Below are 21,596 nucleotides of genomic sequence, written 5' to 3' on the forward strand. Positions count from 1 at the left end.
TTAGCAGGGCGTCGACTAGTTCGGGTTAGGTTTTGGGTTTATCTACGAGACGTCAGTGAAGGTCTAGCTTTACTCACTGTAGCTACGGCGAGCTATTCGCTAAATTATGTACCGTTACGGGCTGTTGTCGCCGATTCTCGCTAAAAGATAGTGTATGTACCCCGCATTTTAATGATCGCTACGGGCAGGTTTTACGCCATCGCCCGCTGTCCCTTGCACCTAATTCCTAAATTGCCCTTGTGGAATATACCTCCAATTTGAGATATATGCTGGCGTACTACCATTGCCACCATTACTCGTACAATATACACCGAGTATCACGCCTGGCAAGTGTTAGACACAAAACACAATTAGGTCTAATTGGACTTACCTGTAAACCCCCAGCTCACAGCCGTGTTCGAGACTTCAATAACGGTCCTCATTTCCGAGAGGGCATTCGCTGGTCCAGCGGACAAGGAATAGTGTGTCATATTGTGGGCTTTTATCTCCAATCTCAGCGGTTTACCAAGCCAAGCCTGGGAAATCGGCTCTACAATGTCACCCGGGATGGGTATGTAGGAAATGCCACGGAATCTAAAGTGTGGTATCAAGTCCGAAGAATTCGTTACATATTTCGTTTGGGCGGATATACCATTGCTGGCTGGAAGCATAACTACCCCTAAGTCTAGGTGGTGGTTTTGTGTCAAGAAGACTGAAACACCTGCTTCTTCCTCGAACGAAGTGGGAGAGAAGTCAAGATCAACGCTATATGTGAACAAGGTATCCTGTTGGCGGCGCCCGACGAATGTCTGGCCATCGGGACCAGCGTAGTTCCCATTCAATGCTGTGAGGTTGAGCTTTGATGGGCTCAATCTTAAAGTATTCGGATGGTCAGGGGGTGAGATCGTATATGATTCGGCGATGGGATATCTCCAATACGTAAAATGTGCTGGCAATGTCGATCCTGGCTCAAAATTGACTGTATCCCCTTCCGCAATGAATGGCCTGAGAAATTTAGTAATGAGTCTTGCGACTAGTGAAATAACTTACCCGACTCCGTCTATTTGCAGATTTCCCCGTGGCATCGACCATCCACTCATCTCCCCATTCAGATGAGACCAAGCCGGAAATTCGTCATCCACCCACGATACCGGGACCATTATCGTCTCCCGTCCCATGGGGTAATATAAATACTCAGGACCAGACCGAGTCGAAAGCGCAACACCCCACCTGGAATAAGTGTTAAGTCTCGTTATCTTCATAGTAAGTCGCTCCTACTCACCAATTGCCCGTGGCATCGTGAAATAAATCCGCGTGACCGACAGTTTGAACTGGGGCGCATTAGAGTTATAAGAACAAGTTGCCAGCTTCGTCTTCGACTTACAGTAGTTGGTGGTGTTGGCGTTCGTAAGAACTGGATTACTAGGATTAGCTTCGTATGGGCCGAGTATGCTTTTGGATCTCGCCATCGTAACCATGTGGTCTACCCCTGTACCACCTGCAAGTCATCAGTATGCGACTAACTTGACTGAGTTTATAACACTAACCTTCGGCGGCGAGTAAGTAATACCAGTCGTCCTTGAGGTATATATGGGGTCCCTCGGGAGCCTATTTGAAATGAGAGCCGAATTCTGCTACGCTGGGAAGTAGGCTTACCGTTCCGCCGGTGCCATTCCAAATAGTTTTCCATTCCCCTACTTCACCTGTTTCTAGGTTCGCCTCAGCCAAGAGGATACCGGGGCTGGGATTGGTTAGACCATGACGCGAATTGGGATTAATTTCTTACTTACAATACTTTCCAGGCGTGTCCACCGACGATATACGTCTTCCCGTCCGAGTCCCATACCGGCGACGTATCGTAACCTTCGAAGCCAAAATGGACTGCTTCAGACCACGCAGAGGGGGTGTATGGGTCTTCTGACTTGAATATCACATTGTCCCATCTTGATGAGTCCTCCGCAGCTCGATCGTCGTCTACTAGAGTAGTCACCAGCCAGAATGTTCCTTGGTTGAATCTTAACGTGGGTGCCCAAATACCACTATTACGCATCAGCTAAAGGCTCACAATAACCAACATTTATATCTTACCTTGTTGATCTGTTGGTTTCCGCGAGACGAGGCAATTGCTCTTGGCGATTTAATACATGACTGATAAGCTTCCAATTTTGCAGATCCTTGCTTGCGTGCAGGGGAATGCCAGGGAAAGCATTGAAACTCGAAGATGCGCAGAAGAAAGTGTCATCCCACTCAGGAACAAATATGCAGCTTGGATCAGGATGAAAACCGGGTAATATGGGGTTATAATACGTCGAGTTCTGAGCATGAAGTTCGGTTCCCAATGCGAAGGAGGCGAAAAGTACGGTGAGACACACCGCAGTGTGCATTGTCAACCAAGTCATTATTACTGCTGGTTACCTACCTCTTAACATTAACTTTTCATACACCAATCGGATCCCTCTAAGGAGGTTTCATGCTCTGCTCTATTATTGGGAGGACACTGAAGCATAAGTGACCATACACCCCGCATTTCCTACATTGGGATGATATTCCCGGGTAAAGTGGATGGATAAATAGCCAGCTTTCGGTAAATAATAAACCGAGGAATAAACTACGCTATAACCTCTACTAGCAGCTCGAGCTTTTGGAAAGTTTCCGAGAATATAGTCATTATTCCAAGAGATGCCTATGTTGTGATATTTTAGGCCAAGCCCCCACTTATCCTTCGTGGTGTTCCGCATGTACATCTTTGCTCGTATCCAGCGCATCGTTTGGTGAACTAGCAGCCTTGAAACGTTGGTTCGCGATAGCTTCGAGTGAGAGACCTCGGGTCTCCTTGAGGTATGCGAATGATAGAATCGCAATGACAGCATCAAAAATGCCCCATAGCAGGAAGGTTCCCCAGCCCATCGAAGAAATCATGTATGGGGTAGTAAGGGAGAATATGAAGTTAAATAGCCATTGGGATGCAACTCCGACAGCTACACCGGGTTCTCTAATTCTTGCTGGGAAAATTCTATGTGTAATGTTAACTCCTAACTCTTCTTAGTAGTGGGTTGTTCGAAGCGTAGACTTACTCCGAAACATAGGGCCAAGGCATTGGACCCCAGCTGAAATTATAGGCAATGACAAACAGGTAAATGAGGGCGACGGTCGCAATACCGGATGGTGCTACGGTCTGGCCTCCGCCGTTTGGAGCAGGGAAAGACTTCACGACAGCTGCTGTAGTAATTTGACAAGCGGCCATGAAAGCGGCACCACCAATTAAGACCTGGCGACGTGAAAGGCGTTCCGAGAAGAATAATACGAATATACCGCAAGCTACAACCTTGACGGCACCAAATATGGCGGTGAGTAGAAGACTCTGTTCTCCGTTACCGACGATGAGATTGAAATATTGAGGCCCGAAATAAGCAAATGCGGTTGCTCCGGTCGCCTGTTGCGCAGTGAAAACGGCGAAGGCAGCGAACACCCTCTTGAAATTCTCCCCTTCTAAGAGTTCTTCAGAGAGATATTAGTATTTAATAACATCTCAGGAAAGTATTGGCAATCTTACCTTTCACTCGGAAATCCTGGGTGGCCATTTCCTCTGCGGTGACACCCGCGCGAATCTCTTCCATTTCTTCGGTGGTTGTCTGGGAGTCGTCGGCTCGGATCCACTGAAGACTTTTCCACGCTTCATCATGTTTCCCTTTTTTTGTGAGCCATCGTGTACTTTCGGGGACTGTTAACATCCCCAAGCCCAGGAAAACTGCAGGCGCGAGCTGAAGTCCGATTGGAATTTGCCATTGCGAAGGGTTCGTTGACGCTATCCCCCTAGCTACGCCGTAATCAACCCAGTATGACACGAAGATCCCCTACGAAGGTTAGCTCTAGCTATCTCCGTGGTGGTTCTTAGGTACTTACGAAGGTGTAGAACCACTGAAAGAACGATCCGACTTGACCACGCATTTCTTTTGGCATCATCTCGCTATTGAACATAGGGACGGCTACGGTAGCTGCGCCAAGTCCAATTCCCGAGACTAGTCTTGCAACATAGAAAGCCGGAAGCGAGTGAGTGTTGATAGTTTGGATCACAACACCGATACAGAAGACGAACGAAGAAATCATAAGCGACTTCTTTCTCCCTAATTTGTCAGTCATAGGCCAGGCGAGGAAGCAGGCTAAAAATCCCCCGAGTTGTTGAAGGCCAACAGCGAGTGAACTTGTGTGAGTCTTGTCGGCGCTGCCATAACGATAATCGGATTGAAAAGAGGCCAATGTCAATACGCCGCCTGTTATTGTCTTGCGGTTAGTTAGGGCTTCCTCAGGTGTAGCTTATTATGCTGGCAGGGTAGGTTCACTAACCGACACTGCGATCAAGTCAGTAATGAGAAAACAGACCATATTGAAGTTTCCGATCCTATTCTCGGCGTTAAGACTTACATTCCACTGTCGTATCCAAACAGAAACCCGCCCATACACACCACGGAGCCCAGCCAATAGGCCCTAACCTTTCCTAACAGTGTACCCTTCATCATGGGTCGTAATGGCGCGTCTTCGGAAGATCGTTGAAGCAAAGGCTGAGTTTCCTCCATGATATCCCCAGGGAAATACACCCTTTTTAACTTAATTTATTCCATGAACAAGACCTTGCTGCCTCGGTAAGTAAACCTAGCTGAGATAGCGAGATGGCTAGAACGCGCAAGAGTCGACCCCAGACTTATTGGGGTAGATGACGTGACCAGGGAAATAGAAACATCAGCCGCTATTAACTAGCATCATTCTGGGAGGGTATCGCAACCACTCAAATCGTTGGAATACCGACACCCGGGCTTCTTCTAGCGATCTGCAGGGGAGATTGGCGGGGAAGCTTCAGGGATTAGGGACCCGAGTCTGGGGCCGAAGCTAACCCATTGTTAGGGGAGATTAGGGCAAATAGGGGTTGGATGCGAGCCAATCAGAGACAGCATAGGCCGAGCAACCGAATATCTCGGGGTATGTTTCACACCAATAGCGGGCTACAGCAGATACAAATGCTAGTCAGCCCATTAGCATCGTCTATGTGAGCAATTATTGGGCTCACATGTCTATGTGCAATTGCGACATCGCTGTGGGGAGCGACGACATCGGAAAATTGTGGCTATCGGTGTTCTCTATATATTTCAACGTTAATGCTACTTGATAGCCGTCAGAATATCGTCAGATATCTCATTGTCTTCTCAAACTTCCAAGGCTCCTAAAGACTCGAATCTCCACTTCTTAATCATTGAACCTGCAACTTGATAAAGTAAAGATAGGGTTCACGCGCCATAGAGACACCATGGCACAGGGGAAACGACCTAACTTTCTCATTTGCCTAGCCGACGACTTAGGATTCTCGGATGTCGCATCATTTGGTGGTGAAATCAATACTCCAAATATCGATAAGCTTGCCAAGAATGGGATACGGTTCGCGGACTTCCATGCGGCTGCGGCCTGCTCGCCATCCCGAGCAATGATCATGACCGGCACAGACCATCACATTGCCGGCCTTGGAAATCTAATCGAATGGACCAATATTTCCGGTCAAAATGACCCTAACGGAACAATGTCGACCTCCGTTCAACGGGGTATGCCCGGATATGAAGGATATCTTAATGAACGGGTTGTGGCTCTCCCTGAAATACTCCGTGACGCTGGCTATCTGACTCTCATGTCGGGAAAGTGGCACCTAGGCCTTACACCAGAACGAAGCCCCAAAGCCCGAGGGTTTGAGAAGAGCTTCGCTCATCTACCAGCATGCAGCAATCACTATGGATACGAACCTCAACTAGAAGGTATGGACCAAATACCTGAGTTCATGACGATGAGCTTCATCGCCCTACATAGCGAAGACGGCGAGTACGTGAAGAAGCTACCAGAAGGATGGTATTCTTCTAACGGATACGGTGATAAGATGGTGAACTACCTAAAGGATTGGAAAGAGAAGAAGGATGAGCGACCGTTCTTCGGCTACCTACCATTCACTGCACCTCATTGGCCTCTACAAGCTCCCAAGGAGTACATTAAGAAGTACCGCGGGGTATATGATGATGGCCCTGATGCCCTACGTCAAAAACGACTTCAACGACTCAAGGATCTCGGCATGGTGCCACAAGATGTGGAACCTCACCCAGTCGTAGCCGACGAAGTGAAAGACTGGAAAGATATGAGCGAAGAAGAGCGCGCTAACTCATCACGAGCAATGGAATGCTTCGCCGGTATGGTTGAATGCATTGATGCCAACGTGGGGAAGGTTGTCGACTACCTCGATGAAATTGGTGAGCTAGACAACACGTTTGTCTGCTTCCTTTCAGACAATGGAGCTGAGGGCGCCGCATACGAAGCCTATCCGATCGTTCAAAGCACAATGTTGCAGCACTTAAAGAAATATTATAACAATCACATTGATAATCTCGGCAATGGAGACTCATTTATATGGTACGGCCCCCGATGGGCGCAAGCTGCTACTGCACCGAGTAGATTATATAAGGCGTACACCACCGAAGGTGGCGTTCGTGTGCCGTACTTGATGAAGCCGCCTGCGAGCTTCGGCGGCCAATTTGATGCCGGCAGCATAACGCATCAATTTGCGACGGTGATGGACCTCGCACCAACGATCCTCGACATGGCTGGTGTGAAGCACCCCGCGCCGACATATCAGGGCCGAGAGGTCGTGACCATGAGAGGCAAATCGATGGTACCGTATCTGCAAAAGAAGGCAGAGACCATCCATGAGAAGGACTTTATTAACGGATGGGAAACATGTGGACGAGCAGCATGTCGAAAAGGTGACTGGAAGATCGTGTTCATCCCTAAGCCAAAGGGTCCGGAACGTTGGCAACTATACAATCTCGCGAAAGACCCCGGTGAGATAAACGACCTTGCAGAGCAGGAGCCCGAGAGATTGAAAGAATTAGTCAAACTGTGGGATCAGTACGTTCTTGAGACAGGCGTCATACCGCTGTCTCCGGATCTTGGCAACTGGATGGCAGCTATGGAGGAGCAAATGCCGGAAAACGCATGGATTGAGTATGAATACTGGAAGGAGGGCGCCAGAGACGATCCGTCGAGGTTCACAAAGCAAATCCCCCGATTCCAGAGACAAGTCAAAGCGATTTAAAAAGAGGATATTCAAATGTATTCATAGTCTCGGACGAGCGACCTAGGTACCTAGGTACTTAATAATTCACATTTATTTCCCACGATGTATACAATTCCGAACCCGTGTATTAATGAGCATCTAACTACGATAGCCTATCTAATTCTTCTTCTTCTTCTTCTTCAAGTGTAGAAGATTCCTTAGCTTGGTGCATAACGAAGGTCTAGACTTAGGTAGGGGGGTATAACTCGCTTTCCGAGGGGTTTGTGACAACGAAGCCGGCCAAACAGCCCTCTTTTCATTTTCTAACTTGAGAAGTCTACGCGGATGCTTTGGAGGGATCTCCGGCGGAGGTACCAGATTGTCTGTCAAGATCTCGTCCATAGAGCTCACTTGGCTATCCTCTAGTGCTAAGGGAGATGAGTTACTTGCTTTCGCAGTAGGCTCGTCGACTGTCTGCAAGTATATCCTTATGGTTTCGAATGGCCCATCACAGCTTGACGATGAGCTAGAACTTGCGTAGCCGTACGCAGCGGGTGATGTAGGGCGCGATACCATCTTGTGCTTGATTAGCAGTAGAGGATACCGTGATGCACAGAGCTGAGCTGTCATTCTATGTACAAAATAAGGTAGATAACACCTCGGATTTATACCTCAAAGGTGTTGAGCGGGTGACAATGCATTATTGAGTACCTCTTTCTTTTTACTTTGATGATAGGTACCAAGGCAGTCTGTTGTCGGGAAAGCATGTGCTTTGTAGTGAATCTTCATTGTGTGGAAACACGATCATTGTGATAATGAACAGCTTCTTTATTCTGATATATTCCCATTGTTCCTTAAGTTAGGCCTACATACATAAAGATGCTTTCTACCATTTGAATCGAACTTACGCACTCCATCGTTGATTTTAAAGAGCTTCCAAAAGAGGAAATCGGAAAATCAGACAGACCAAGCTAGTTTTAGAGGGTTTTCCACGCCTAACAGTGCCAAACTCAGAGGAATAGGGAGAGAGTTACAAGATGGCAAGCAGAGGCTACCGCGGAAGTTGGCGAAAAGAACGCCCCAGTCCAATCATACGGCCTAATAATGGGCTAAGACTCCCGTCGAGAACTAGACCTTCTCCATACCCAGACGTCTGGGAAGCTTCTAAAGACCCACACCATCAAGCCCGCGTCAACCTCTTCAAGCAACGTAAGGAGTTAGCCAACTCGAGCGGAAGTAGCCAGTACTCAAGCTCCCCTTCGACCCAACGTTCCACGTCGAGGCCCTCGTCGTCTTCGAGCGGGGAAGTCGTAGGTAGAAGCGCAAAGGCAAGGCTCAGGAGCATTTCTCGTGATGACCATGACAGCGGCGTCGAGCTTTCTGAGTCTGAGAGAAGTATTTCGTCAGAGGAATTCAAATACGAACTTGAGCGCTACGAAAACCACAAAGAGCTACTCACTAAGGGCGAATGGGTTACTCCTCCTAAACCTCGCGATCAAATCAGACGTATCTCCACTAAAGAATTCAACCAGGAACGTATTAGGGGGGTGAGGCGGTGGTCACACGTCCAATCATTTATGTACGGGCTGAGTGCCTCTACTCTTCGGGAGACCGACTCAAAGCAACCTCCCTACTTTTACCAGGTCGGAGTCATTTTTTCAGCCCCTGTCCATTCTGCCACGAGCTCCGAAGAGCCATACATTCTCTACGACGATCCCAACCTAACAGCCACCCCTTACGGTACAATATGCTCCAAATTTCGCAAGATGATTGTAATCAAATTGTTCAGTGAACACATCCAGTGTTTGCCGATTTATAGTTACAACGGCTTGGGATTAGAAGGCAAAGAAAAGTTTGCGCAGGAACACGTTAGTATCCGTGATATTGACGACCGATATCCAGAACCAAAGGAAGGACCACATGAAGAACTCCACGCGTACCGAGACAAAGAGTACAAGGAGACATTCATTAAGGGTAAGTCGGTCGTTAAGCTAACTGAAATATATTGTCACCGATTCGATGCTCCGGCAACTATCGAGGGCAGGCTCGATGGATACAACGGTTCCAAGCGTAGATTACTCCAACTTGTCGAATCGGTAAGTTAGTGATTAGCGCTGGGATCGGTTCCCTTAGAGGAAATAGGTAAGTGTGCTATTGCACACAAACGTTATTGGGGCGGCATAGCGCTCTTTCAACATTGGGATTTTGTTGGCTGGGCTAGAAACCCGCCACCAAAACTTGTATTTTTTAGATTGATATCAACAACCAATTCCTTGAACATACTATTCTTTTGTAAATATATTTTTCTTTTTCTAAGCATGTTGTCCTTTTGTAAACATAAGGCTCTTTTTTCACTGCCACCGACTTTCCTCAGGTAACACCAATTTCACCGACCGCTGCCCTCTGCTGTGAGTATTCCACGGCTTGTGGTGCCGTACTCGCTTTGATTTTAGTATACCGAGCTAACTATATATACTATCGTACATCTAGAACAGTGTAGCATGGCCTCGGGTGATGGGCTATAAGCTCTAACCATCGCTAGATCTTAAGGGCCCACACAGCTTCTCGAGGTCAGCGTTAACTACCAAACCACGGCACTACGAAATAGACATACCCAATGGATCGAAAGGCGACACCATGACAAACTATGGCCAAGGGGGGTTAGCCGTTTAAATAGCGGTTGGGGGATATCACAAGGTATCGTCGGTCAGAGTGTATTATTGACACGTCCGTTAATAACGGAAACCTCTCAGCACGTACTTTGAAACCTAATACCCTAGGTACCTAGGTAAGCTATGATTGCTATAAACCCTATAGGCTCGGAGATCAACACATCTCGAATCCTTTTTACCCGGCGGAACTAACAACAACCAACAGCTTATATGTACCTAGGTATGTTTTGTGTGACTTTAAATGCCTTCCCCGGTGGAGAAATACAACTCTGACAATACGCAGTTTCGTTATCGGCTTTTCGGGTACCTAGACAGTTCGGTGGGCAATGGCTACGGCCTTCAGCCTTATAGGATTGGGATCCTAGATGTTCGGCGAAGAAGCGCTGTCGAAATGCTTAACAAGGTTAGAATTTGCGACCAAAAATGTTGGTTGGGCTTGCATTAATTATATACCACAAGATGGTAGATCGTGGCATGAGAGCCAATGGGAAACAACCAACAGTTGCAGTTGAATTGTCCGTGTGTACCGCCACATTTATAAGCTGAATACAGGGGTGCAAATTCCAAAAATCCGATAGGATTGGCCAGGTTTTGCTGCTGTGTTACCTGAAGTCGATGTTGTGCCAATTTGACTACACCCAAAAAGGAAATGTTGATTACCGTTTTTGGTAATTTGAACTTCTCCGTACTTGTCTTACTGCATCATAATCAATTCTTCAGATTGATCTACTGTTTGCCTGTCTTGTGCCACCACACGGATGAAAATCTTTAACGAGACGAAAACTTGCACAATTGTCCCATTGGTTCCCTATTGCTGACCGCTTCAAGATTACGTGTATGTGGCTTGCACTGTCACTGATTGTGACTCGGACTACTCCAAATGATCCGACTAAACCCGTGCCTCGAACTGCAACCATAGCGGTCCCGGAAATGCAGTAAATTCATCCACCATATCTCTCTCAACTGCGATGCCATCTTCTCCATCTGCAAATCGAATCTTAAATGTAGACACGATAGTCGAAAGGAATACCCGGGCTTGGCGTAATGAGAGTTCTCGCCCCACACAGCTGTAGCGCCCTATGCTAAAGGGTACAAAAGCTCGTAGGTCGTGCGAACCCTTGTTCTTGTGTATCCAGCGGAAAGGGTCGAATTGGTCCGGATTATAGAAGCAAGACGGTACTAAACGAGTTTGTTAGAGAGTGAAGAGTCTCGTAGGAGTCTACTTCGTATAACACTTACACCGAGCAATATGGTAGCGCGGCGCCACGACCGTGGTGAATGGCGGTATATATTTCCCCGCAATTGTGAGCCCTTCCGGCCCAGCAATTCTAGGTAAACCACCAGGAACTGGATTATGGAGTCTTAGGGTCTCGTTTATAATCCCATTCAAGAATGGAAGAGATTGCAAACGCGCGGGACTGAATTGTTGATCACCAAGCACATTATACTTCCTCAGCTCTTCGAGTAACAAGTCCTGGTAATGTGGAACCTTTGCTAGGTAGAAGAGCGCATACACCAAAGTGCAAGCTAGAGTATCAGAGCCAGCAATTATCATCGCGAGTGCCTCGCCACCTAGATGATGCGGATCTTGGATATAAGTGGCAACTTTGCTTGCAATCTGCGACTTGGTGAGCCAAATCATTCAATTTGATCCAGATTAAAGGGTTCAAACATCTGATTTCGTTGTCTTTCCCTAGGAGCATTTAGTACGAGCGTATCATGGGAGACGTTGAGTAGCATCACGAACCTCTATACGCTCCGTCATGTAGTTTGTACACATCTTAAGCATCCCATTCCAGCTTCCCATTACCCCTGGGACGCTAGAACCCAAGTTAACGAGCCAAGGGGACGGTGAGCACGGTCCAAGATACCTCATGAAGTATCGTATGATCTTTTGGCGTCCCCGCGCGTGGTCATCAGTAAGAGTCTCAAATGACTTAGAAAATGTTATCTCGCCCATCACGTCGAAGCTCCAATAGTAAATTAGGTCCACAATGTTTACTTTCTGGCCGTTGTGTTCGCGTATCACACCTTCGAACCGGATATTATGTTTCTGGTACGCTACATCGTAATCCGAAAGAGCTTTAATTGATCGTTAGTGAAAACTTGCGCTCTCGAGAATATTCGAAATCTCCAACCTTCTTTGGAGAAACTCGGATTCCATGTTTTACGACGCATATCATGTTCCGGCTTGTCCCTGATGCTATTGAGTGCAACATGCGGCCAGAGAACGTCGTACCAGTCTGCTTTCGAGCAAGTACTCTGTGGACCATGGAGTATTTCCAGTCCCTCGGGATGGAAGACGGTTATCTCATTCGGACCTGGTTCCCATTCAAATATTAGCGAATGCAAATTAAAAACCTTTGCATTATATAATAGCTCTGATATGATCTTACCGGTGCGGATGAATTCTCCATATTTTTCATGCCATACATCAAGCACTTTATGATTCTGAGATCCGCGACACAGCCATGAGTGCCATAACTTGGATATTACTGCCAGCCTTGGGCCTGGATAATAGCGGGTAGGATGAAAATAGATCCGATAGATCGTAATACTAGTGAAGAGGGACGCCAAATATGAAAACAGGAAAAGGAATGGCTGGCGGAGCCCAAGCCGTTGAGAAAGAAATTCCTTGGCTGGTGGGGTGAAAAATAGTATGATGAGTGCAAGGAGGCTCCGAAAGTAAATTGGGGCTTTGAGATGATGTTCGCCTTTGATGAAGTAGAAGCGATGAGAAAACACGCCGGAAAATATGGCCAACGCAACCCATGCGATAGGTTGATTCTCTTGAGGTAATAACATTGCCATAGGGTTAGCGTAGGAAAAGACAGTAGGGCTACAGGGCGACAACGATTTCAGTCGAGTATACCTAGGTAGAAGTTTGGGTGGGAATGACTGAAATATTAGTAAATGCGATTATAATATCACTTAAACTACGAGATACATGGGCCTTCGTCGGCGTCATTAGGCAAACCATAATCGCCCAACGTGCTTGACTAAGACGATCCGCACCGTATTATGGTCGCATCACGTTCCCTTGAGGCTTACCTACCCAGGTTGGTACTCTGAGGTACACACCAATGTGACCGGGGTTCTCGCTTACATGTATGGGAACCGTACTAACCAACCGTCGATTGCACGAATCCGCGAACTGGCAGCCTACGTATGCCACTCCCAGCAGGCAATAGTTCAACAATTACTTGATATCCTGACTGCCATAGACCCGTTAAATGAAGGCTGACCTGCATATGCAGTTGCTATGATCAAATTGTTAGCAAGGGGGGATACCACTTCAAGCTTAGTTACTAATCAAAATATTATACATAACTCTGATATTCTACAATATGATATAAGGGCAATAATTATTAGGTTATTTCGCCGTTCAAGGTTTAGGATTTCATTTCTTCTCATTAGCTGTTACTGGGCCAAGTACATTTAAGCGAGACCGGTTTCTCTTGAAAGCTGCTGTGGCCATGGTGTGGCTCCGCCAAAACCCGGATCATATTCTTTCCACGACCAGAGAATGGTTGTTGTTTTACTTCGGAACTGCCTGGCTGTTTACATACAGTGATATGAAGACTATAGTATTTCCACAAAGCATATTCGGAGCCTCAACGGCGTATGCAGCGTGTCTCTTCGAACAGCCCCTTGTGGCCCCCCACGAAACTCCGAGCCTACTCCTAGCTCGTTATTCGTTAGCCATCGTCTGGACATGGTCGAATCTGCTTCCCTTCGATATCTGCAATCAACTGAGCCAGGAAGCAATCGACGAAGATCGTATCAACAAGCCATGGAGACCATTGCCTTCGGGGAGAATCAACAGGAAAAATGCTTTGTATATGATGTATACCCACTATATCTTGGCAATTCTTATCAGCATAGGTCTCGGTGGACTCCGCCAATCCCTTCTTCTCATTCTTCTCGGTGCGTGGTATAACATCGGTGGAGGTGCCAACAACAACTTTGTGACTCGCAACTTCATCAATGCGGCCGGGATTCTATCATTCGCATCCGGAGCAATGGAAGTTGTCTTAGGATTTCCTCTCGTGGTTACGAAGCCCTCAGTAGAGTGGCTTGGTATCTTGGCTTTAGTTATATTCTCGACGATACAGATGCAGGACCTTCCCGATATCGAGGGAGACTCAGACAGAAACCGTAAAACGATGCCACTCGTCGTCGGAAACACAATAACGCGTTGGGTTACGGCGATATTAGTCCTAGTATTCAGTGGACTACCCCCCACGTACTGGCGGTTAGACTGGTATAGCTTCATTGTTCCGCTACTTTTGGGAACGCTCGTGGCTACTCGAGTGGTAAGCTGTTGTACCACCAAAGCAGATAAAAGCACATTTCGAATTTGGAACGCTTGGTTGATATCTATATATTCTTTACCACTAATAAGACTTTTCTTGCTTGGCTGTAGGTGGAAATAGAACTATTTTTTTTAAATCAATAAAATCATCATTATTCTGCAAGCCATATCGTTGCATTAAGGATGTCTTTCACTCGCTACCTCCCAGGTCTCCGTCACCTTGATTCCATTATTCCACTCGCTCCCACGGCCTCTCTCAAGATTGCTATCTGGAGGTCCCTCGCACTCCGTGGTGCCTGTAAGATCTGACATTGGGTATAAGGTGTCATGGAGGCGTTTGAACTTCCGCCTACCTGCTGAATGTATTGATCGGCCGGCCATATTTTCGCTTCTTGTTGAGATATTAACACCATGAGAATCACTTATAGTACCCCCTACCCGACTCATAGCCGATGAAGCCACCACGCGTATTTTCTGCCCAAAGGCAATTAGCAAGGGTCGGCAGACCAGAAGACACGCCACGCATATTCCGAGAAGAGGTTCCAGGTTAGACATAGTACTCAATATCCCGTCCTCGTAGAAGAAGTCCTGCTCGTTCATGTTGTAGATAATTACCATCCGCCATATCGTGAATCCGCATATCCTAGGCAATTTGTTAACGGCATTTAGGGGTCTCTAGCGACAGCCACCTACCCAACACCAATACTAAACATTAGCATTAAACTGATTTTCTTATTCATAGCCATATTGAGGTTCCAGAGCATCGGTAGCGGTAGTATTAGAACTGCAACATCGAGGACGAGGTTCATCACACCGGAGGCGAGGAATGCGGAATTGCGGTTGCCGCAGTGTCCACCGGGGATTGACGTGTCCCAATTGAAAGCTAAGGGTCGACATAGTAGGAAAGCGATGAGAATGACCATGAGGCAATAGAGGCCAACGGCGCTCATTAAAATGTACGATACTGATTGAAATCTTTTGTTTGTTCCGAACAATTTGATGTAAAGGTCGATCATGGAAAGTTTGACTCCCGTATTTGCTAAAGCCCATGTGAATTGACCTATAAGAACAGTCTAAAAAAGTCAGCTAGTTGATTCCATAGCTTTAAGAAGCGAGGTTACGAGACCTTGAGCATTGGCTGTAGAATTTGAGGTGCGAGTGCCATTATCTCTTCTATGTGGTGCCCGACGCCGCCATATGATGCTGTGACGATAGAGTCAATCGCCAAGAAAAGCGACCAGAACATAGCCCAGAAAATCGCGTAGTCATTGAATGCGAATTTGGCCCTGGTTCGTATCCGGGCGAGGATGCGGAGGATAACGAAGAATAAAGCGATGCTGGAGAATAAAATGCATACAACAAAATTGGACGACACGGACACAGGGACGCTGTCCGTGATAGAAAGAAATGTATCTCGTTTTTCTCTCGCTCTGCTGTACGCTAGATTTTTCTCCATTGCAGTGATACTAGTTTCTATGTTGAAGCAAGTTGATGTGAGAGTATTGTTGTCTCTGTAAGCTTGTCTTGACGGACATCTAGGTGTCAGTAACACGTTGGTAACGCATCTGTACCTAAGATACGACCGAGGGTTGCAGAAAAAGAAAAGGCCCCCTGCACATTGTTGGTATATTTGTAGAAGTCTTTTCTTCAGGTGTGATTTTAATGTTGCAGTGATCCTATGGCCTTGTAAGCATTCTGCAATAGAAATGCTGCGCCTAATCTAACTAGAATGTATTTATTGTCTAAGTAAGAAACCGGGAACAGTACTTAGAGGTATATGGGGCAATCCATAAGCATAATCGCTTATATCATCACCGTACTGCCCGCTGATCGGCATGTTGCAGTGGATGTCATCCAACCAGTCTGTGAGTATTCGCGCTCTTGGAACCAACATCGTATGCACTGAATACTTGGCACTAGCTAGGTATCTGGGCACCACTCGCCGCTGCCAAACGGGATGTCCAATTATTTGTCAGCTATTTTCTCTACATAACTATCTTAGGAACATATTGAAGGTTGATTCCGTTCTAACCTGATTTCATCCATCAGTCGGCCAATACTTCCGTTTAGTTCGAGTACCGCCACTACCGTCCGTAGACGCTATGGCCACTGATAAATATGATTTTATTATTGTCGGCGGCGGCACTGCCGGCCTCGTCATGGCTAACAGACTGACTGAGGACAGTAACGTCCACGTTCTAGTGCTCGAAGCGGGTAAAGACCAGACCTCAGATCCCCAAGTCACAACACCACTCCTATACCCCACTTTGATGGGCTCCGACGCCGACTGGGACGCCGTGACAGAGCCGCAGGTAAATCTATTAAATGCCTACACCGCTATCAGATAACTCCATTCACATGTAATTCTGACAATTGTTCTTGGCTTAGGCCGCCCTCCGTGGCAAAACTATCAGGATCCCCTACGGTCGGATTCTTGGTGGAAGCAGCGCTATCAATGGCCAACTCTTCCTTGCTACTTCAAAAGTCAATATCGATGCTTGGGGCGAACTAAGCCTAGGATGGAATTGGGATATTCTCGCTCCATATTTCAGGAAATCATTCACTTTGTCTTGCCCACCTCCAGGCGACCCCGTTTACGACCACTTCTACTTAGACTACATCGAATCCAGTGTTAACGGCACCGACGGGCCTATTAAGGCCAGTTTTCCCTCAGACATCGACAATCCGATCCCAAAAGCATGGATTGAGACAATGCGCTCCCTCGGCCACGGGTCTAGTGCCGACCCCTTTTCGGGGAACTTCACCGGCGCATTTACAAACGCAGCTTCTATCGACCCTCTGACCCGCCAAAGGAGCGGCGCCGCCTCAGCATACTGGGAGCCAGCAAAATACAGGAAGAACTTGACTGTCATTACTGCAGCTCATGTCCAAAGGGTGATCTTGACGGGTGACTCCCCAAACGTCATTGCAACGGGTGTCGAGTACGTCCATAACGGCGAAAATAAGACAGCCAATGCAGAAAGAGAAGTCATACTGTCTGCGGGAGTGATGCATTCGCCTAAAATACTCGAGCTTTCCGGGATAGGAAATCCTGATATCCTTTCTTCGTTTGGCATTCATGTCGCTGTTGCGAACAAATCCGTAGGGGAGAACCTTCAAGATCATCCAATGACTGGCTTAAGTTTCCAGGTCAAAGATGACATTAAGACTGTCGATGACCTCCTTCGCCAAGACCCCGTTGCCATGGAAGTGGCGATGAAGCAATACGAGGATTCAAAGTCTGGACCTTTAGCAGTTGGTGGTGTCCTTTCATATGCTCTTCTAGGCCTTCAAGACGCTTTCGCCAAGCAGATTCAAGACTCAGGTAGAGTTCCCCCACCGTTCCCCCCTTAAGCAATCCCTCTAGAACATTGGACTTACCCATGGCTTAGATATCTCCACTGACTCACATCCACTTAATGAGTCACATTTAAAGTACTACAGCAGCCTCTTTCAGAACCCTAAAGAGGCAACGGTAACTTTCTGCGCTCAGGCCTCGCAGGGCAATTTTGGCGCCGAAGCCGGTTCCTCGCTTCTAAACGCCAATTTCTTACCTGGGGGTTATTGCACAATTGCCGCATTCCTTCTACAGCCCCTGTCGCGTGGCTACGTTCATATCCGCAGTTCAAACCCCTCTGATCCCGTCAAGGTCGATCCTCGATACCTCACCCACCCCCTTGATATCGAGATGTTTGCGCGTCACATGACGTACATTTCTACAATCGTCTCTACAGAACCCTTTGCGTCGCTTTTGAAACCTTCTGGTCGCCGGAATGCTAGCGCACCCGCCGATATCGGAGATGTAGAGGCTATGAAGGAATACATCACGAAAACTACACTCAGTAGCTGGCACCCGACATCCACGTGTGCGATGCTGCCTCTCGATAAGGGCGGTGTCGTCAACGAAAGACTCATTGTTCATGGAACTCAGAACCTGAGAGTTGTGGACGCAAGTGTGTTCCCACTTACTACACGGAGCAACCCAATGGCCACAGTATATGCAGTTGCAGAACGGGCAGCAGATCTGGTAAAAGAAGACCTCAAGGCTAGGAAATGAGACACCAGGGACGCTTTGTAGAGTATCATGAAGAAAGAAACCCGGAGATAATCAAAATATAACACTACTTACACCAGCCTAGGCCAATCAGAAGCTATAGCGCAGTTTAGGGGTTACAGTTTAAAACGGTACTAATTGTACGGGCGGCACTTTTTGTGAACCCCTAGATCACGTGATACCCTTCAGCGTTCACAATAGATGAACGGGTGGGCAACCAGTACGACAGAAGATCCGACCATAAAGTAGAGTATTCCCAAGTTGAACTTACGCCTTTGGGCTTTATCTGAACCGCCTTATCCATAACTGTGATGTAAAATCTGATGTACCTACCAGGTACCTAGGTAATATTAGTGACGGCTACATGGAAGACACAAACATCGGCATTGTTATGAGACAAAGAGCCCACCAAAACGCTTTTCAGCAACAATTCCTATTGTTTCGTTTCATAGGTATAGTATTTAGTAGTACTTAAGGAAGAAAGGCTCCACCAAGTAAAGCTCGATACCTCACATTTCAAAGTTATACCAGCTTAGTTTTGTAAAGCGAATATCCCGATCGTTTTAAATTAGGTAACCTCATAGTATCTTCTAGTCGCAATGTATCCTGCTTCGCTTTATAAGGTTACTCGCTACCGTGGTGAGGATGCTCACCCGGAAGTAAACTTCGATAATGAAGGTTGGTCAAAGGACGAAGATTTGAAATTTGATGAATTTCGTGGACGCAGGTCCCATGCCCCGGATCCTTTGCCTTTGAATGATACAGTGTTTGAAGATGAAATCTTTCCGCTCAGAACCACCATTAACGCCGACCATCCAGTATTTGACTGGGGTCTCGGTTGTTTTGGTAATTCTACCAAACTGGTTGATACTGGGAAGGAAGAACTAGTTGATCTTTATTGGACTGACTTTCACGAGATCAGAACCGCTAAGGAACTCATGAATGGAAATCAGGTTTGGAATGACGATGATTGGATTCGTTACAAACGAGTATACCAACGCGAAGAGGAAGACAAGTCCGTTTCGGAGCTTATCCAATTCCATGAACGTGAAAAAGCAGACGAGGAGGCCCAGTACAAGAAGCACCAAGTAGAAGCATCAGAGTTTTTTCGCTGAGCTCGACGACATCGAGTGTGCCTACCCGAAAACTGGAAACGAAGCACGGACTATTCCGACGTCAGTGAAGGAAGAAGAGCCAAAATCGACATGGACGTTGAAAAACTTCAGGGATTGGATTGAGGAGGCGGACTTCATCGAGGCTCATGCGAGCGCACCTAGTGGTACACGTTACTACAGCACTCCAGATAATGGCCATTTTTAATCATAATGCTAATATTTAACGGCTCTGGAGGCACCTTGATAACCCCTTTTCAACGGAGTCAAGTTCCAGTCTACTACTTTTGATGAATCCTTAAACGCATAACAACAATAGATCGGAAACGGCTCTAGAAGCAATTTTTTGAGGTATGGCGCGATTGGTTTAACCGGTTATGATGTTTATCACATCGATATACAAAGTCTGTGTTGCAAATAATAATAATTGTTAAATATCGGATGTAGGGATACATACACTACACGTTACATGGGTAGTTTAATAAATGACGACACATGAATACTAAATTGTAATTATAATCATGCTCTAAGCCGCGTAGTAAGCTTAAATTTACGATATGGGTAGTCACAGTGTAAGGAAAATGTAGGATATTGGGTTCTTAAAGTATAGCAATCTAATTTATGAAATCGTCCTCCCAGTATCCTAACCTATGCTTCCCCACGTCTTCCGGCGCCGACTACCTATAAGTCAGGTCGAACTATGCCAAGCCCGTCTCAACCCAATATTGTAGCCCTCGTAACTGAGCGAATGTGAGAACAACTTGGCATGGTCCGTGATTGACTTAATTCAATCACTGCTATAGGTCCCGGCTTCGACTTCAAAAGGAATATCCAGTGCGCGCGTCTTTATTAGCGAAACCCAGTGATGGCGCTTAAGCTTGACCATAATAGCAGGGCTTTGGTCTCTGCCGTACTCCCTTGGGCAAAGCTTTCTCAAGATCTCGGCCGCATACAACGCCGTTGCCATCCGATACTTTACTGCGGGCAAGTAGTTAAACAAGACGTTGTGCCCCACACTGTACCGAGCAGTCTCCTGTCGCTTCTGGGCCTCGCCCAAATCCACACGAGCCACGACCTTTTCGTGAAACGACATAACCTCTCGTACCACCTCGTCGTCGAATGCGGTCTTCGGGAACTGGAATCTGCTGGCGTCGATTATGAATACCCTTCCGTTGAGTTTCATCTTCGGAGTTAAACGCTCGGTCTGAGCCTGAACCATGACAGTCCCCGCCGCTGGCTTCAAGTCGGGATTGGCGCAGGCGTAACGGAGCATCGCCAACTGAAAGATTTCTAGGCCGAGTTCATTGATAAGGACGCGATTGAGGATTAAGCTTTTCGCTCCCATATAGATGGCTCGATAAGCGGAGGACTGCGACATTCCAAGGTTTAATATTAGTACTCAATTCATCGGGTAACTTTCGGGGTCTTGAAATATCGTCTTGAGAATGAAAACTAGGATGGCAAGCTAATATAGAAGAGGTTTGTTCCTTAGAAAGTGTATTAAACAAATCTGAGAATTACATACCGACGCCGACATATGGCGCAGACCTTTCAGGTCCATCTCGCACATAGTCTTTTGTACTAACTCCACGGGGAGATCGTTGATTCCAGGCATGACTGCAGGGAAAAGAAGTTTTCCGAAGGTTGGGTTTCGATGAATGAGACCGAAATACGTTGTATGTCAAGGGGAGTGGTGCTTGTCGAGTTGTCAAAAGTGGTGTCGTATCAAGGAACTAGAAAAATTGTAGTGTCGATGTTCACTGAATCTTTTCGAGAAGGAGAATACACGACCAGGGAAGCCACTATATATAGATAATTCCCAGTGGCTCCGACCTGGCCGGAGCAGACGCAAAAAAGCATTGTAAACTGTGTACAATATGAGCAAACAAGCGAAAGAGGGTATAGCTTACCCAGTGCCAGAGATATGAGCGAGAAATATTACGACTAGACAATAAGGGTGTTGTCGTCACTACCCACCCGCACAGTACCCAAAAATAGTCAAGTCAATGCTCTGGTTTTTTGAGCGTTAGAACAAACATTGTTTACGTACGTTGCTATAGAAGTGTTTTCGGGCAGGAGATCGATATTAATACACTGGACTCGGTCACTATCACACTGTCTCCGCGCCCTCGTCGACTCTTCATGGCAAATAAAAACACCTGAATCCACAATCGTAAGAATTGACAGTGTACAAATTCAGAAATATCAATTTCGAGCTGGATTGCTTCGAAATAATATAACATATCTATCAGGATAGTATTGGTCAAACAGACAATACTACTCTGGACGAGCTCGCTGTATGGTGCTATTACTATGTAGCATCTAGACGTCGACGTCCCACGAGCATCGTCCTAAACCAATCAGATGGAGGCTCAGCGCTTAA

The 21,596-nt window shown here is 46.7% G+C and overlaps 11 protein-coding genes across 11 annotated transcripts; 5 read left to right on the forward strand and 6 right to left on the reverse strand.

Moving 5' to 3' along the window:
- Positions 1-219: 219 nt before the first annotated feature.
- On the reverse strand, positions 220-2,363 carry F4822DRAFT_430436 (glycoside hydrolase family 43 protein; the record flags this gene model as incomplete). The annotated part of the gene is made up of 9 exons (XM_051461299.1): positions 220-323; positions 371-984; positions 1,030-1,209; positions 1,262-1,310; positions 1,364-1,477; positions 1,527-1,587; positions 1,636-1,720; positions 1,770-2,018; positions 2,068-2,363. The coding sequence occupies 9 exons, from the start codon at positions 2,361-2,363 to the stop codon at positions 220-222; spliced, it is 1,752 nt and encodes a 583-aa protein (XP_051313463.1).
- Positions 2,364-2,498: 135 nt separating this feature from the next.
- Positions 2,499-4,990, reverse strand: F4822DRAFT_290169 (general substrate transporter). The gene is made up of 6 exons (XM_051455007.1): positions 4,402-4,990; positions 4,324-4,328; positions 3,883-4,250; positions 3,533-3,833; positions 3,054-3,477; positions 2,499-2,992 (listed from the first exon to the last, which is right to left on the reverse strand). Exons 1-6 carry the CDS (start codon positions 4,551-4,553, stop codon positions 2,695-2,697), a joined length of 1,548 nt encoding a protein of 515 aa, XP_051313464.1. The 5' UTR covers positions 4,554-4,990; the 3' UTR covers positions 2,499-2,694.
- On the forward strand, positions 4,979-7,264 carry F4822DRAFT_407310 (alkaline phosphatase-like protein). Its single transcript, XM_051458476.1, has one exon. It carries the CDS (start codon positions 5,279-5,281, stop codon positions 7,097-7,099), a length of 1,821 nt encoding a protein of 606 aa, XP_051313465.1. The 5' UTR covers positions 4,979-5,278; the 3' UTR covers positions 7,100-7,264.
- F4822DRAFT_430439 (uncharacterized protein) lies at positions 7,238-7,636 on the reverse strand (the record flags this gene model as incomplete). Its single annotated transcript, XM_051461300.1, has 1 exon — positions 7,238-7,636. The coding sequence occupies one exon, from the start codon at positions 7,634-7,636 to the stop codon at positions 7,238-7,240; it is 399 nt and encodes a 132-aa protein (XP_051313466.1).
- A 461-nt stretch (positions 7,637-8,097) lies between these two features.
- Positions 8,098-9,167, forward strand: F4822DRAFT_444292 (uncharacterized protein; the record flags this gene model as incomplete). Its single annotated transcript, XM_051463209.1, has 1 exon — positions 8,098-9,167. One exon carries the CDS (start codon positions 8,098-8,100, stop codon positions 9,163-9,165), a length of 1,068 nt encoding a protein of 355 aa, XP_051313467.1.
- A 1,261-nt stretch (positions 9,168-10,428) lies between these two features.
- On the reverse strand, positions 10,429-12,619 carry F4822DRAFT_407320 (cytochrome P450). Its single transcript, XM_051458477.1, has 6 exons — positions 12,129-12,619; positions 11,871-12,053; positions 11,480-11,814; positions 11,405-11,425; positions 10,972-11,350; positions 10,429-10,911 (listed from the first exon to the last, which is right to left on the reverse strand). The coding sequence occupies exons 1-6, from the start codon at positions 12,541-12,543 to the stop codon at positions 10,622-10,624; spliced, it is 1,623 nt and encodes a 540-aa protein (XP_051313468.1). The 5' UTR covers positions 12,544-12,619; the 3' UTR covers positions 10,429-10,621.
- Positions 12,620-13,150: 531 nt separating this feature from the next.
- Positions 13,151-14,158, forward strand: F4822DRAFT_444294 (UbiA prenyltransferase family-domain-containing protein; the record flags this gene model as incomplete). Its single annotated transcript, XM_051463210.1, has 2 exons — positions 13,151-14,048; positions 14,138-14,158. Exons 1-2 carry the CDS (start codon positions 13,209-13,211, stop codon positions 14,156-14,158), a joined length of 861 nt encoding a protein of 286 aa, XP_051313469.1. The 5' UTR covers positions 13,151-13,208.
- Positions 14,159-14,224: 66 nt separating this feature from the next.
- F4822DRAFT_444296 (uncharacterized protein) lies at positions 14,225-15,503 on the reverse strand (the record flags this gene model as incomplete). The annotated part of the gene is made up of 3 exons (XM_051463211.1): positions 14,225-14,690; positions 14,741-15,120; positions 15,174-15,503. 3 exons carry the CDS (start codon positions 15,501-15,503, stop codon positions 14,225-14,227), a joined length of 1,176 nt encoding a protein of 391 aa, XP_051313470.1.
- Positions 15,504-16,149: 646 nt separating this feature from the next.
- Positions 16,150-18,181, forward strand: F4822DRAFT_444301 (glucose-methanol-choline oxidoreductase-like protein; the record flags this gene model as incomplete). The annotated part of the gene is made up of 3 exons (XM_051463212.1): positions 16,150-16,359; positions 16,436-17,377; positions 17,484-18,181. The coding sequence occupies 3 exons, from the start codon at positions 16,150-16,152 to the stop codon at positions 18,102-18,104; spliced, it is 1,773 nt and encodes a 590-aa protein (XP_051313471.1). The 3' UTR covers positions 18,105-18,181.
- Positions 18,182-18,700: 519 nt separating this feature from the next.
- On the forward strand, positions 18,701-19,216 carry F4822DRAFT_430445 (uncharacterized protein; the record flags this gene model as incomplete). The annotated part of the gene is made up of 1 exon (XM_051461301.1): positions 18,701-19,216. One exon carries the CDS (start codon positions 18,701-18,703, stop codon positions 19,214-19,216), a length of 516 nt encoding a protein of 171 aa, XP_051313472.1.
- A 784-nt stretch (positions 19,217-20,000) lies between these two features.
- Positions 20,001-20,828, reverse strand: F4822DRAFT_430446 (uncharacterized protein; the record flags this gene model as incomplete). The annotated part of the gene is made up of 2 exons (XM_051461302.1): positions 20,001-20,582; positions 20,739-20,828. 2 exons carry the CDS (start codon positions 20,826-20,828, stop codon positions 20,001-20,003), a joined length of 672 nt encoding a protein of 223 aa, XP_051313473.1.
- Between the last annotated feature and the right edge of the window lie 768 nt (positions 20,829-21,596).

This window comes from Hypoxylon trugodes (genome assembly GCF_022578975.1).
Source record: "Hypoxylon trugodes strain CBS 135444 unplaced genomic scaffold F4822scaffold_6, whole genome shotgun sequence".
Classification (NCBI taxonomy): domain Eukaryota; kingdom Fungi; phylum Ascomycota; class Sordariomycetes; order Xylariales; family Hypoxylaceae; genus Hypoxylon; species Hypoxylon trugodes.

Excerpts from the sequence above, each read along its gene's own strand:
- F4822DRAFT_290169 (XM_051455007.1), bottom strand. The coding sequence starts at position 4,553 with ATGGAGGAAACTCAGCCTTTGCTTCAACGATCTTCCGAAGACGCGCCA. Across the intron at positions 3,834-3,882 it reads TTCAGTGGTTCTACACCTTC|GGGATCTTCGTGTCATACTG; the intron begins GTAAGTACCTAA and ends TAACCTTCGTAG. Across the intron at positions 2,993-3,053 it reads CCTTGGCCCTATGTTTCGGA|AATTTTCCCAGCAAGAATTA; the intron begins GTAAGTCTACGC and ends CATTACACATAG.
- F4822DRAFT_407310 (XM_051458476.1), top strand. The coding sequence starts at position 5,279 with ATGGCACAGGGGAAACGACCTAACTTTCTCATTTGCCTAGCCGACGAC.
- F4822DRAFT_407320 (XM_051458477.1), bottom strand. The coding sequence starts at position 12,543 with ATGGCAATGTTATTACCTCAAGAGAATCAACCTATCGCATGGGTTGCG. Across the intron at positions 11,815-11,870 it reads TCCGAGTTTCTCCAAAGAAG|CTCTTTCGGATTACGATGTA; the intron begins GTTGGAGATTTC and ends GATCAATTAAAG. Across the intron at positions 10,912-10,971 it reads GCGCTACCATATTGCTCGGT|TACCGTCTTGCTTCTATAAT; the intron begins GTAAGTGTTATA and ends AAACTCGTTTAG.